Source organism: Nelumbo nucifera, chromosome 5 (genome assembly GCF_055504915.1).
Source record: "Nelumbo nucifera cultivar China Antique chromosome 5, China Antique-T2T, whole genome shotgun sequence".
In the NCBI taxonomy this organism is placed as follows: domain Eukaryota; kingdom Viridiplantae; phylum Streptophyta; class Magnoliopsida; order Proteales; family Nelumbonaceae; genus Nelumbo; species Nelumbo nucifera.
In genome coordinates, this window is record NC_142653.1 from 75,114,077 (window position 1) to 75,129,890 (window position 15,814).

The following is a 15,814-nucleotide window of genomic DNA, read 5'->3' on the forward strand; positions in this document are numbered from 1 at the left end:
TCTTTCCTTCTCTCCAAAATCTTCTTTTCTCTTTCTTTAATATCACGGGCTTCCAATCAGATTGCTGTTTTTGAACTTTCTATTATGATCTATTAGGGTGACAAACTATGTAATACAAACAGAAATAAAATGCTCCATTGTACTGCAAAGAACCTGAATCTGTGGGTGTCCGATATCAAAAAACATCAATCCATTCTGGTCAATATGCATCAATGGTACTGGTGATGGTAAAATACACATAAGTATGTACATATGCATGCAGAGTGCATGCATAGAGAGTATATATATTCTTATAATGTTGCCAACCATAACAACTATCCTAAATCTTTTTTCCCTCTTTTGAAAGAGCTACAACCATCCCAAATCTCCATATTAAATTATATGCAGAAGGAATAACATGTTAATTTCTCTTATGATAGAGAAGTGCAGCATCATATAAGAAAAACAACCATCTAAGGACCCAGAAAAGATCTAATGAGCTTCCAATGTCAGTTTGTCTTTAATGTCACTAGTTCCATATGAAACATTTTAATTTATATACAGGTATAATAAAAAATGAAAATGAGAGAATAAAAAGAAAAAGAGGTGAAAGAGCTTACCAAACATGTAAACACAGCTTGTAAGTGAGGAAAGGATCCAAGAGTACCAACTTTTATGTCGCTCATACATTAGAGAATAAACAGAAAAGCATGCCACCAAGAGAAAGAGCACATAAGATAGATACTTCATTGCAAGATCATCATACTCCTTTGTCTTGTTTCTTGCATATGATTCCCGGTCTTTAAATCTCAATACAGGTATCCTTCCACTTCTATCAATCTAGAGAAAGAAGTACGATTGATAAATAGTGAGAAGCTAGCACCAAAGGCCTTAAAAGAGGGAATAGAGAGTTCAAGCAAAACTTAAGCTGCATATGCATAATAAGGTGAAACAAAGCGTAAGCTGGATAATAATATGGTGCCTGATGTGTGAAATAGGAATTTCTGAATATACAACCAAAAGAATTTCCAATAAGGTTAGTTTTTCAATAGAGAATCACTAACGTGTGAATGGGTCCAACCATGCCATGTAGGGCTGTCAATGGAGTCTTGATGTCCAACATAGTTGTCAAGGCGATGCCTAGGCGACAAGGCGCCCTTGGAGTCTCGCTTCACCTAATCGCCAAGCCGTTTTCTATAGCGTGTTATAACAAACTTTTATATTCTTAATTTTTTTGAGGTTATAATTAGAAAATATACATTTTTAAATGTTGTATTGAACCAACACAAACATTGCTAAATGCTTAATTTGTTGTTTTCTTATTTGTTAGGGTTTAATCAACACAAACATTGCTAAATGCTGTATTGAACCCTCAAACACTTCAAAACCTGAACCAATAAGTAAGAAAGAACAGAAATAGGGGTCCAGCCCCTATTTTTCGAATTTTCTTTTCTCTCTTCTTTTTCTTCTCATGAATATGTTGGAATATGTTGATTTTCTATACTTTAACATGAAGTTTATACTTTTCTTATGAAAATTATGGATATTTATTAAGGAAATATGCCTATGGAACCTAGGGAACTACCCTAGGATACATGTTTTTCCTTAAAAAAATCCATCGCCTAGGATCTTGACCATACACACATATTATTTCAGATTTGGATGGTCACATTTACATAATAGGATCTTGACCACATCGCTTCAATTTAAGATCCAAGTCCAATTAAATTTCATATAATACATATTATATAATTATACCATACACACATACATGGACAACATACAATTATATAAATTTTATAAATAATAAATTTAGTATTCTATATTTTTATATTTATAAAGTATAAGTGATTACCTTTTAACATCTAATTTTTTTCATTTTAAGAATAATGAAGCAACTCATATTAATTCCAAGTCCAGTATGAAACCTGGTAGGATCTGAATCCAATCCAAAACCTCCAGATTCAATCAGATTCAGACTTTTTTTGGAAAATGGTAATTCCTAATTACAACTTCCAAAAGAATTATTGTGATAAAAAGTTTGGAAACTCATCAATTTCTCGGTGGATAAGGATCAAGGTTCAATGTATTGATATTTCAATTTTCAACTGACCATAACTTTTTTTTTTACATTTTTTCTCAAAATTGGTCTGGGGGTCGGTCTTAGGCCTATCTACATCCTGAAATTGTTCAAAAGCCCAAAAGAACCTTATTTAGAATATCAGTGGCCTGCTAATTGTTGCGAAATTTTGATCCTTGGTAAGGATTTCTAAGAGAGTAAATAAATAGTAATTCCATGCATAGTTGTAAAGGTGATGCCTAGGAAACAAGGCTCCCTTGGAGTCTCGCCTCGCATAATCGCCAAGCAGTTTTCTATTGCGTGTTATAACAAACTTTTATATTCTTAATTTTTTGAGGTTATAATTATAAAATAGACATTTTTAAACTAAAATACTCATTTTGTGTGTTTATATACTAATTTCTTTTTGTTATTTTTTTATTTGTTAGAGTTTAATCAACGCAAACATTGCTAAATGCTGTATTGAACCCTCAAAGACTTCAAAACCTGAACCAATAAGAAAGAACATAAAATGTTGTCCCATCAACACATTTTCTTCTTTTTCTTTACTAATTTTGTGTTTTTATATACTAATTTCTTCTTCTTCTTCCACCTTGTCTTTTCATCTTCCTACAACAGAAATAGGGGTTCAGCCCCTATATTTTTTTAAATTTTCTTTTCTTTCTTCTTTTTCTTCTCATGATTATGTTGGAATATGTTGATTTTCTATACTTTAACATGATGTTTATAATTTTCTTATGAAAACTATGGATATTTATTAAGGAAATATGATTATGGAACCTAGGGAACTACTCTAGGATACATGTTTTTACTTGAAAAAAATCCATCGCCTAGGCGACTAGGCGCCCCCCTATCACCTAGCCTCGCCTTGGCGCCTTGAAAACTATGATTCCATGGTAAATTCAGAATCATGAAATAATTATTGAATACTTGTTCAACTAGAAACTTCAATGCAACTTCTCAGTTTAGTCAAGCTCCTATATCTTCTTAATCCAGCTTGGTCTGCTCCCTTGACTACATCCCTTACTCCAGCTTGGACTCCACCAGCTTTGGGGTTCATTAAATTGAACTTTGATGGAAGCAGTGAAGGAAACCCAGGTCTCTCAGGTATAGATGGTGTTTTCAGGGATGAAGTAAGTCGAATTATTGCCATGTTCTCAGGACCTATAGGTTGGGGGGGATCATTGAGAGCTGAAATTTTGGCAGCTCTGGAAGGGATTAAAAGAGCCCAGCAGCTGAAAATCAGCAAACTGTTGGTGGAAGGTGACTCTAGGCTGACTGTTAGCTGGCTGCAGAAGGAAGAGTCCAGTCTGTGGAAGTTTTCAAATGAAAAAAAGAAAATCAATCAGCTAACTCAAAACATGCAAATTCGGGTTCAGTAGGCTAAGAGGAGTCCTAACTCTCTGGCAGACACTGGCTAAACAAGGGGTGGGAAGAGCAATTTTTTTTTGGGGCATTGTTGTAATCTGATTTTTAATTTTAGGGATGGTTAAGAGTTTTTACCCCTCCCTTCTTTTTGTAATTTTCTATCATCGTTTTCTTAATAAAAGTTGCTGTTATTGATCAAATAAATAAAGCTCCTATATCTTCTTTAGGAATGAAAGATTACACAAGCTACAATGAGCTCATAGAGTGTACAAAATTTAAGCAACAACCCAATGAGAAAGAGATGGAAAAAAAGACCACACAAAATCTAATGAAATGATTATAGAGCTTACAAATTTCATTGACAAAACTAAGTTTAGGAAAGCTAATAAAAGCACTACCTATAGGCATATGTTTATCCAAATTTGCTTGATAATTAAGGCTAAAATCAAGTACATCCATAAGGAGCAAGAGATTCACCCTTGCAAATAAGAAAAAAAAAACACAAAGGTTTGAGATGCAATATACCTCTATGTGCATAGCTTTACCAATTTTCCAGAACTCGATACAGCAACCAATGCCAGAACTAGCAAGGATCATCCATGAAGTATCATTGTCAAGAAGATAGAGGAATACAATCAACTGGCATATAAAGCTCACAACAACCGACTTTGCAGACAGTCCTTCCATTGACTTGTTTTTGTTCCAGAACTGGATATCTACAATGTAACAATATATACAATAAATCAGCATACATTGCAGGAGAAAAAAGATCAAAACTTTATTACATACATATTCACTTACCATTCTTGAAAGCCAGGAAGTCAAATACAGAATGGAGTAATGATACAACCATTGTAATCGCCAAAAGATATGGGTTTCCTTCCAAGAAAACCCTCTGAAGAAGAAAAGAAACACAAATGTCAGATAATGAAAGAAAGGATTAATAAAAATAAATACAGGCAAGGGAAAAACATGGCCTTGTCCCTAAACTACATGGAAATTCCTAAAAGTTGAACTACACTGGACCACCAAAATAAAATTAATATGGAGAATTTTTCAGTAAATACAAAAAGTTTGACTAGCTCCTTGTGCTATATATGTATTAGGAAAAGATTTCATCTAACAATGAAATATGGTCCAGATAACCATGCTATTAAAATTCAAAATTGATCTTAACAAGTTGTGTGAAAAATATGGGCTTCATCTTGCATCCGCAATTCCTTCAACATTCATTTTTTTGGTAAATAAAAAAGTGCATCCAAAGGGTGATGAGGGATCACTGCTATAAAGATAAAAACAAAAGAACAAAAATTCAAAGCTTTCAGTTCTACATTAAGGATCAAATAAGAACTAAAGACCAATATTTACGCCTCTTCCCACTAAAGAAGACAACGCGATCCCTACTTTTTGCCTTGCCTTCGAAAATTCTTCGGTTTCTGTTTTTTTTTTATCAATAAAATTCTTCAGTTTCTTTCCTTCTAAACTTCCCCACAAGTCAAGGAAACTTGGGTTAATGAAACAACACTCCTTATCGAATTCATCAATAAACCCAAAAAAGACAAGGAGCACCAACACTGTGCATCTAATTCACAGCACCAAGGTCTTTTCCATGCTGGAAGATGGACTCATAAGTGTAGGTCCAAGTAGCAAATTTAAGAGAGTGTTTAGAAGGATAAAACTGAAAGGAAAAAAACTTGTTTAATCGAAGATCACAGAAGAGGTTTTGGCAAAAGAAGGGGTGCTGTTGGGGGAAGAGGATGTTTCGGAAGAAGTTAATGAAGACGAAGAGGTAGAGGGAGTGAAATTGGACAGAGTTTGAAAAATTAAACAAAAGGTGAATGGGGAAAAGGTGGTGGAAACTGGTTTCAAATTGGGTACGATGTTGGCCATTTTGGTTTTAGGAGGGAAAGAATACACTAGAAGAGCATTTCAGGACCTAGAACCACAGTACTCGCTGAGTGATGAAAGCCCTTGATATGTTTAGGGCTAGTTTAGAGTTTCCTGTTTGGGAAGATTTTTTGTTGGGTCAGCATTCTCAGTTTTGTCAACTGAGGGTTGTGTGAAACTGTGCAGGAGAATGTGCTACATCTGTGCTTTGGTTGCTCTTTCTCAAAGATCCTTTTTTTTTATCGATGAAACTTATGATATATTAAATTAAAATAAGTGAAAAAGCATTACAAGCTTAAATAAAGACTACAACATCAGCCTAATAACCAATACTATATTACAAAGATGACCAAAACAGATGCTGCCTATTTATCCCTTGTTTGGCAAGGGAATCAGCTAGCCCATTTGCGCTTCTTCTTTTTTTTTATCAATAACAGCACTTTTATTAAAAGAGATAAGTAAGATACAACCAGAAAGGAGGGGTAAAATGTCTTAACCCTCCCTTTCAAACCCGAAAAAACATATTACAGAATAGCCCAAAACAAATTAGATCTTCCCACCCCCTGTTTAGCAAAGGAGTCAGCCATGGAGTTGGTACTCCTCTTAGCCCATTGAAACCTTATGGTCATGTTCTGAGTTAGTTGCTTGATTTCTTTCTTTCATTTGAGAACTTCCACATGCTGGACTCTTCCATCTGCAACCATCTAACAGTCAGTTGGGAGTCACCTTCCACCTGCAACTTGCTAATATTCAACTGCTTAGCCTTTTTGACTCCTACAACTGCTAAGATTTCAGCTCTCAGAGAATCCCCCCAGCCTAAAGGTCCTGAGAACATAGCAATAATTTGCCCTTCTTCGTTCCTCAAAATACCACCTATGCCTGAAGGGCCTGGATTTCCTTCACTACTACCATCAAAGTTCAATTTGATGAAACCCAAGTCTGGTGGAGCCCAAACAGGTCTGATACCACTAGACATAGAAGCTGACCGAGCCACTTCTTCCCAGTTTCTAATGATGTCTCCTACTGAATAGGCTTCAAAAAGCTTCAAAGACTTGACCCAATGAGCCACCCTGACATATACAAGTTCTATGAGGGCATCCCTGCTTTTATCTTTTTCATGAAATAATCTTTGATTTCTTTCTTCCCAGACCGTTCAGCAAATAGCAGCTCTAGCGCATCTCCACAAAATTTTACCTCTCTTCTTTAGACCCCTCACTGGAGTGGAGCTAAACAAGCTTTGCACACTTGAAGGGGAGGGCCACCTACAACCAAATAAAGAAAAGAACCAACACCAAATATCTGAAACAAAAGGGCAAGAGACAAGCAAGTGATAGCAGCTTTCACCATTCTTCTTACATAAGATGCACCAATGTGGGGATAAACACCAATTAGGCCTTTTCTTTTGAAGTAGGTCACAAGTGTTACACTTTTCTAGGATTGCTTCCCAGCAAAAAGCACCTACCCTAGGAGGGATGGGGCTACCCCAAACTTCCCGAACTGGAAAAGGAGGCCCGGGTACCGGACTAGACTGTGTCAATGCTTTGAAGAAGGAGGAGCAGGAGAAGATACCCGAGGGAACAAGAGACCACACCCTGGAGTCCACAATGGAAGGTTCAAGGACTACTTCATCCAAGATTTTAAGCAGATTTGAAATGGGTTCCAACTCAGAATCTCTGAAAGCCCTTCTGAGACCCAAGTTCCAACCAGTAGCGGAATTAGACAAGTTAGCAAATGTTGCTACTGGTTCATTTTTAAACGTAGACAGAGCAAACAAAGAGGGAAACTGCTCTTTCAAGGGAAAATCCCCCACCAAGTGTGTTCCCAAAAAAGTACAGACAAACCAGAACCAAGATTGTACCTGATAAATGAAATAAAAGACAACAGGACAGCATGAATCGACTTCCAAGGGGAGGCTCTTGAAGCCCTAGATGATAGTCCCGGATCCCAATCATCTGCCTCTTGCCCAGAAATACTTAGGGTTATTTTAGCCCACAAATTTTCTTTTTCTTTGGACCATCTCCATAACCATTTCCCTAAAAGAGCTTCATTCTTCTTCCACAGATTTCCCAGCCCCAGTCCCCCTTCACTTTTAGGTCTTGTAACTAGATCCCACCTAACTCTATGGTCCTTTCTCTCCTCCCCAGGTTCCCATAAAAAGTCCCTCATTAAATTTTCCAACTCCCTACAAACTCCTTCTAGGATTCTGAACACCGACAAGAAATATACTGGAAGGTTTGCCAAAGTTGACTTAAATCAGTGTTATCCTGCCCCCCAGAGACAAGTAGTTCTTCTTCCAGGAAGCTAGACTTTTAGTGAACCTGTCAATCACCGGATTCCAAAAGCTCCTTTTTTCTGGGATTGTCTCCCAAAGGAAGCCCTAAGTACTTCAATGGCCAATGAGTTATCTCACATCCCAACACTCGAGCCCTTTCCTCCACCTCTCCCTCACTAATATTAATACCAATCACACAACTCTTACCCAGATTTACCTTGAGGTTGGTCATTTGTTCAAACGACCCTAATCGCCATCTTCATATTGCACACCCAGCTAATCTCCTCTCCATCACAAAACAGAATTGTGTCATCTACAAATTGTAGGTGAGTAACCAGAACCCTATCCCTCCCCACTCTCCAACCACTTATCAGATTTCTAGAGTCTGCCCTCTCAATAAGCCTCCCTAGAACTTCAACAATTAGGGTAAAGAGAAAAGGGGAGAGAGGGTCCCCTTGCCTAATACCCCGCATAGTTGGAAAGTGATCCACCACCTTGCCATTTACTAACACAGAATAATGGCAAGTCCTAATGCACCCTTTAATCCACTTGCACCACCTCTGCCCAAAACCACAAGACTCTAGCACTTCCAACAACAGAGACCAATCAACCAGATCATATGCCTTCTCCAAGTCCAACTTACACACTAGCCCTTTCTGTAGTCTTCCACTCTCATTTGCACACTAGCCCTTTCTGTAGTCTTCCACACTCTCATTTGCACACTAGCCCTTTCTGTAGTCTTCCACACTCTCATTTGCAATTAAGATTTGGTCCACAATTTGTCTATTCCTCATGAAGGCACCTTGGTTATGGGAGATGATAGAGGGGAACACCTCTCTAATTCTTCTGGATAACAACTTAGAATGATCTTGTAGAGGCTGTTAACCAAACTGATGGGTTTGAACTCTTTAGGATGAGAAGCCCCAACCTTCTTCGGTATTAAAGCAATAAAAGTAGAATTCAGACCTGGGTTTATCACACCTCTTTCAAAGAATTCCAAGAACACTGCTTGAATGTCAGCCTTATTTATCTCCCACCAATCTTGATAAAAGGCCATCGTGAAGCCATCAGGGCCCGGGCGTTGGATCTATCCATAGAGAAAATGGCTTTAGAATTCAGACCTGGGTTTATCACACCTCTTTCAAAGAATTCCCAGAACACTGCTTGAATGCCAGCCTTATTTATCTCCCACCAATCTTGATAAAAGGCCATCGTGAAGCCATCAGGGCCCGGGCGTTGGATCTATCCATAGAGAAAATGGCTTCTCTGATTTCTTCCAAGTCAAACTCTCTTTCCAACCACAACATCAACTCATTAGGGAGCTTAGGCCAATCCAACCCTTCAATCCTTAATCTCTTCTGCAGAGGCTTTCTAGAGATGGATTTAAAGTGTTCCACAAAAGCCCCGACAATCTCTTGTTGTTGTGTTAAAACTGTCCCATCATAAACCAGCTTAGATATGGTGTCTAGATTTTTGTCTCCAACTTACTTCTTCTTTGAAGATTATGTCCTCCAGGCTCTTCTTTAACTCCCACCTCATTTCTTTATCTCGGTCCCGAAAACATCCACTTTCTTCCTTAGCATCTAACTCCTCTATTTTACTTATCAACTGCTGCTTCTTCTCTTCTAGCCTACCAAAGTGGAGAGAATTCCATTCCTTAATTTTGACCTTGAGCTCTTTCAACTTCCAATGGAATTTCATCCCTTCCCAATTGACTTTCGGGTTACTTTCATTCCACCAAGTTTTCACTTTGTCTTTGAAATCCGGGTGAAGTAGCCACATATTTTCAAACCTGAAGGGAGAGGGCCCACTACCACCAATATTAGACTTACCAATCATTTTTGGCCAATGATCAGAAGTAACTCTAGGTAGAGCCCTTGACACCAGATCTCCCCAATGCTCCTCCCAGTCTGTGGTGAACAAGAATCTATCTAATTTGGAGCAGATAGGTTCAGCTTGGAGATTAAACCAAGTGAAGCTATTATGAGAAAGGTTCAAATCCTTTAACTCAAAAGCATTAATGAACTCATTGAACTTCCTCATACTGGTAGTGCACCTTTGTCTCACCTTATTGCTCTCTTCAATGAACCTTATCACATTGAAATCCCCTCCCACACACCACGGCCCCTCCCACAGACCTCTAATATCTCCCAGTTCCTCCCAAATCTCCTTCCTTTGTTTGTAATCATTGGGACCATATACATTGGTAAGGACCCACTCAAATCCATCTGACACCTGCTTAAATTTGACAGAAATTGAGAACCTTCCCACTAATTCTTCCACTCCCTCCACTACTTCATCCTTCCACAAAGTAATTAACCCTCCAGATGAGCCCCAGGAGGGGCTCATAACCCACCTCGGTCCATTCACTCTCCACACACTTCCAGCCCACCTTTTGTCAAAAGTCGTAAGTTTAGATTCCTGAATTAAAACAATGTCTGGATTTTCTTTCTTTAAAACTTCCTTTATTAAGGCTCCTTTGGGGATGTCTTTGGGTTGTTTCAAACCTAATACGGTGAATCCAAGGTCTCCTGAAGACATTTCTGCTTGTTGATCTACATTGAAAGGAATTTTTAAGGCAAAAATGGTTGGAGCTATGTTCCTACTGTCATATGTTGGAATGTGTGGAATGAAAGAAAAAAAAGGGATCTCTGAAATAATACATTGAAAAGGAGATGAATTTGCATTTTTGTGTGAGAAAAAGATAATAGTTTGGATGCTTCTAATTCCAAAATTTGAAGGATTTCAAAGGAGGCTCTTAATGTTGGTTTTATGGTCTTTTAAAGTACAAAATTGAGCCACTGCCCAGTCTTTCAAACAACAAGCAACCTCACCAAACACTCCTCTCAAAACTACCAGACAGCTTAAACCCATATAACCAACACCAAAAATCGTTCCCCGAAAATCAAATCCTCAAACTAACAATTAATCAACAAACAATAAGGCATAATGTATTTCTTTTCCAGTTCCATTAACTTTTTTTTTTGCAAATTTCTCTCTTCCCTAGGCCAACAACCCCTAACATTTTAATTACTTGAACCTCTGTTTCAACAACTTTTTCCAAATCATAACTCTCCCTCTATACCATCCTCTTCCCTTACTTTGCTCCCTTCCTCCAGTTCTTTCACAACCATTTTATCTCCTTCGCCTTGAGAATCAAAACTCTTTTCTAGCTCACTCTTTTTAATCTTACTAACTTTGTCTTCAAAATTACTTCTCTCATCATCATTCTGATTTTTATTTTTGTATTTGGTCTTCACCCCCTTGGAAACAGCCTCTCTATATGTGCAAGGGTAAGGTTGTATACATCTATCCCTCCCCAAACTGTGCATTAGTAGGAGCCTCATACACTGAGCCAGTGTTTTAAAAGCGCAAGGCACAAAAAAGGTGTAGGGGTCAATTTGCGCCTGAGGCGCAAGTCGCAAGGTGAGGCACACGCCTTTTTGAAGCAAGGCACAAAATTATAAAAAAAAAATACTAAAAAATCAAAAAAAATGTCAGAAAATTAAAAAAAATGCCAAAAAGTCAAAAAAGATACCAAGCATAATATTAATAAAAAATTTTAATTTAAATTTTAAAATAATGTTTTAAAAAACCTATTATCTAAAATTAAAATACATAAACATAAGATGTAATTATGTAAAGCATATTCAAATGAGAATTTAAAAATAAAATCAAACATATAAAACATTTTCAAGCATTTAAAACCTCTAATCTCTTTTTTCACTCAATTGCATTACTTCACGTAGTTAATGTAATGTAAAACATATTACATTCCTGATTCTACGAGCCGCCTTTGTGCCACGCCCCTCGAGGCAAGCCTAAACAAGTCCACGTTAGCACTTAAATTCTTAGTTTTCACACAAAAAATAATGATTTTATAGTTTTACTTGCTTTTTAAGAAGACATTTTATTAGGATGAATGAATGAACCAACTTTAGGTGATGAAAAACCTATTTCATCTTCACCCCTTCTTCTTATAAACTCTTTTAAATTTATTACAAGGCCCCACCCCTAGAAGTCCATCCTTTAGGCAATGAATAACCTTCATGACATGAACTAAGTGCCCTCCATTTGTCTCGCTTCTCAAAAGTCTCATCCTTCCACCGAAGTCATTGACTTTGGGGCATCAAGTCATATAACTGAATCCCAGGTGTGTTATATTGCTTGTATCATACATTAACATCTACGTCTGTTACCCTTGCTGATGGTACCACATCTTCAATTTATGGTATTGCAAGTGTGTCTTTCACCCCATTAACAAGTTGGAGCTGTTTGACATATATGGTCTATTTTAAGCAGTTTTAGAGTTTATGGAGTGTGTGGAATTGTGGTGTAATTTGGTCTTCTCTTGTTAAAGACATTCTTGTTCGTCCTATTTCATAATTTTATGTACAGACAAAATTGTAATTGTCCATACATATGGGGTGGTGAATCTTGGGTGGGATTTGAGGGAGGGAGGTTACCTGAGCTGACAGAGTGAGTGTTTGGAAAGGGATCATGAAATTTCAAGCTTCAGTAGTTGTGTTTCGTGGAAGGTGTGGGATGGATCAAGGATAAAATTCTAGGAGGATGAGTGGTTAAAGGTGGGGAAATTGTGTGAAGTTTGTCCAAGATTATATAGGTTGAGCAGAAAGGATATCACTATTGCCCAATGCTTTCAATGGAGGCAGAAAGAGGTGCTGGTGTCCTAGATTCATCAGTTATCTCCTTGATAGAGAGGTGTTAGAATGTGAGGTGCTGCTGTCTAGACTCCAAGAGATGATGATTCATCCAGAGAGCTCAGATGCGAGATGAAGGAGAGTAGAAATGGCAGATTTATAGTTGAACATTTCTATAGTGTTCTGGCTTGAAATCAAGTGGAAAAACATCACATTGGAGGCATGTGGGGCAATCCGATTCCTCCTAGAGGTGAAGCATTTGCGTGGTTGGTTGCAAGGAACAGCATTCTTACCCAAGATCATTTGAAGAAAAGAGGTCTCTATTTGGCAAACAGGTGCATCCTTTGCAAGATGGAATCAGAAGATGTGATGCATTTGATGGTTGACTGCGTTTGTCAGTTGCATATGGGGCAATCCGATTCCTCCTAGAGGTGAAGCATTTGCGTGGTTGGTTGCAAGGAACAGCATTCTTACCCAAGATCATTTGAAGAAAAGAGGTCTCTATTTGGCAAACAGGTGCATCCTTTGCAAGATGGAATCAGAAGATGTGATGCATTTGATGGTTGACTGCGTTTGTCAGTTGCATATGGTCGTCTCTTCAACAAGGATGGGACCCTCAGTCTCCTAAGGAGATCTTTGAAAAGTGGCCAGGGATTATTGGGGCAAAAAAAGTGAAAATTTAGATGGAGTCTGTGCCTTTTGCAGTCTGTTGGGAGCTGCGGAAAAAAAGAAATATAAGAATCTTTAATAACAAATAGAGGGAGAAATTTTGGATTGTTCTAAATTTTGGATTTCTTTGAGTGTTTGTTAGTTGAAGCAAGAGCATTTTGTATTTATTTGTTCTTCCCTTCTTTTGTTTTGTTGTATGTTCTTTGTATTTGTGGGTGATGATGCTTGTCACCTGCCATATTGCATCTCTTTTCTTTCTTATTTAATGAATTTTCTGTTTAATTTATCTTCAAAAAAATTGTAATTGTACTTCATGTTAGAAATATAAACGTATCACGTGCCTGCTAAGTGGGACAGACTACAAGTTTCCACTGAACATAAGAGTTAAGAGGCTAAGAACAATAAAATTCTTCTCACCCACCTACATTCTCCCAAGATTTCTCTATTCTCAGGTTTTATTCTATCCAATCTTAACCATATTTACATGGAATAGAAGCATCCAACTAGAGTGCTGACCACTTCAGCTCAAGTTTTCATGCAGTACTGCAAGTATGAATAAATTAAGAGAAAAACCTACAACTGCTGCTTACTTGTATGCCAAACATAAATAGAACATTAACAAGTGATATAAATTGTACCTTAAGTTCATCAGCCTCTCCTTCAAGCATGCTTCCATAATTACGGTGAATCTGGAATGATTGATCAATTTGTAGGAATAATTGCCACTTTGTCATACTTATGGGACCCACCTCCAAATGTAGTGGTAATTCTGTTACTGTCTCATTGATTGGTATTAGCTTGTCTCTAAGTAACCAAAACTCATTGAAAAAAACTGTAGGATAGTAGTTCAATGTTTTAGGGTTGACATTCAAATCTGCAATCTTACGTCAAGAAACTCCATGTGATGATCATCAACACAAGAACAGAAATATGTACTTAAAGATGGAATGTTAACTAAAGATTTATCATAAACCATGTTTTAACAAGTAAACCATGCAATCAAAAACTGGAATACTGACAACATAGGTGATACGGATTTTCCCTGAAGACATGCAAAAATATTAATAAAAGAAGGGAAAAAATACTTGAATTTATGTTGCCATGTCTGATTATACCTCAAAAACACAACAAAATAGTTTCCATACATTTACAAACATTTACACAGTACATATACAAAAAGTATACAATTAGTTTGATTTGGTATTTTTCATCATCATCATTTAAGCCTTGTCCCAACTATATGGGGTTGGCTATATTAATCCTGCTTTGCCACTCCATTTTATTCAATGTCATATCCATCGTTAAATTATGGGCAATTAAATCATTTCTTACTACTTCCACCCAACTCCTTGTTGATCTGCATCTAGCTCTTCTAGCCCCTTCAACTTGTAACAGATCACTTCTAATGGTTGTTGTGGATGGTCTTCTATGCTTGTCAAACAATCTCATTTTGCTTTCTCTCATTTAATCAAATATTGGGGCTACTCCTAGGTTCCTTTGTATCTAGGAGTAGGGGTTACTTCATATCTAACCCTGACCATTCTCGTTTTGCCATTCATCCATCTAAGCATTTCCATTTCTACCATGCCTATCGTTAGTCCATTTCATTTTATAACACAGGGCATGTAAATTTGGAGCAATGTTACCCATGCGATCAACTTTATGAACCACAATTTAGCCACAAGAATCAAATAGTTGGCAACTTGGTACTATGCAATCAACTTGGGCTGTTGGGCATACTTGCCCCAGGATTACCGCCAAGGCACTATCAGCCTCAAATGTCCTAGGTATATCTTAGGCTACCCAATTTTGTTGAGGTCAGAATGTTTGAACATGGCACACTTACCTATGTTAAATAGATAAAAGTTGCAATAAAAGCTAGGCAGAGTAACATTTTCCAATTAACCATAAATCACTAACATTAAAAGAAAAGGATACAAGGAGCAATATTCGGTGGAATAGCATTGTGGGGATATCTGCAAAGAATTCACAACAATTAGTACCTTTATCAAAAAGACATCTCACAAGAATGGATAATATCCATATATGTTTATGTGTATGTATGTACCATATCACGATAATGGCCAAATATGTATGTTTATGTTTGTGCATGTGTGTCTATTTATGTTAAAAAATGATAATGCAAGATGTGCCAAGCACCACAGATTTGTGCTAGCACCTGCTACTCTCACCTCTTTTATCACTCAATTCCCTCAAACAGCAAATTCCTCATCATTCTAAAGCAATAGCCATACTGTCAGCTGATCTTGAAATCCAATTGTGGTCTATTCTCAACTCCATCTGTCCATCAACAGATGTTTTAACCCTCTCAAGACATTTCCATATGTCCATGGGCCCACTGAGTTGTAATTAAGCCATTGTAAAAATTACATGAGTCCCCCCCACCACAAGACATTTCTCAAGTTTAGTCAGTATGCTCCTAACTCCTAAGCTTCTCCTTCACATCGGAGCAATCATGTGAAGGAGCCGAAACACTAAGAGATGGGCAATCAACTCCCTTAGTAGCAAGATGTGTATTTCCTTTTTTTGTTGTCTTAAACTTCTTAGGCTTTTGATGTGAATTCAGCTTCCAACACCAGTCCTTAGTGTCTTTGGGCTTCTTACAATTATTTTTTATGAATGATTAGGCAATTTTATTAAAGAGAGAAAAAGGGAAGACTGAGAAGTACAATCAGCGTTGGAGGAGGCACGAGATGCTGCCTCCTCAAAGGGGTAGGAGTACAGACCCAAGCACTATGAAATTATAAATTAGCCCAATACAAAGATACCCGAGAAACCCCTTACTTAGCCAAAGAGTCTGACAAAGCATCAGCTGGTATGCTGACCCATTAGAAATTGACTGTCATGCTTCCTGTAATCCACTTTACTTTCCTCAGA

At 37.5% G+C, this 15,814-nt stretch overlaps 1 protein-coding gene across 1 annotated transcript in view; it reads right to left on the minus strand.

Moving 5' to 3' along the window:
- The window catches only part of LOC104593955 (uncharacterized), a 61,412-nt gene that overhangs the window by 10,066 nt on the left and 35,532 nt on the right, over nt 1-15,814 (minus strand). Inside the window, exons 6-10 of the mRNA XM_010254070.3 lie at nt 14,855-14,892; nt 13,555-13,790; nt 4,229-4,322; nt 3,953-4,143; nt 600-819 (exon numbers count right to left, since the gene is read on the minus strand). Of these exons, the coding sequence (XP_010252372.1) occupies nt 600-819; nt 3,953-4,143; nt 4,229-4,322; nt 13,555-13,790; nt 14,855-14,892 (779 nt within the window). The remainder of the gene's footprint in view (nt 1-599; nt 820-3,952; nt 4,144-4,228; nt 4,323-13,554; nt 13,791-14,854; nt 14,893-15,814) is intronic.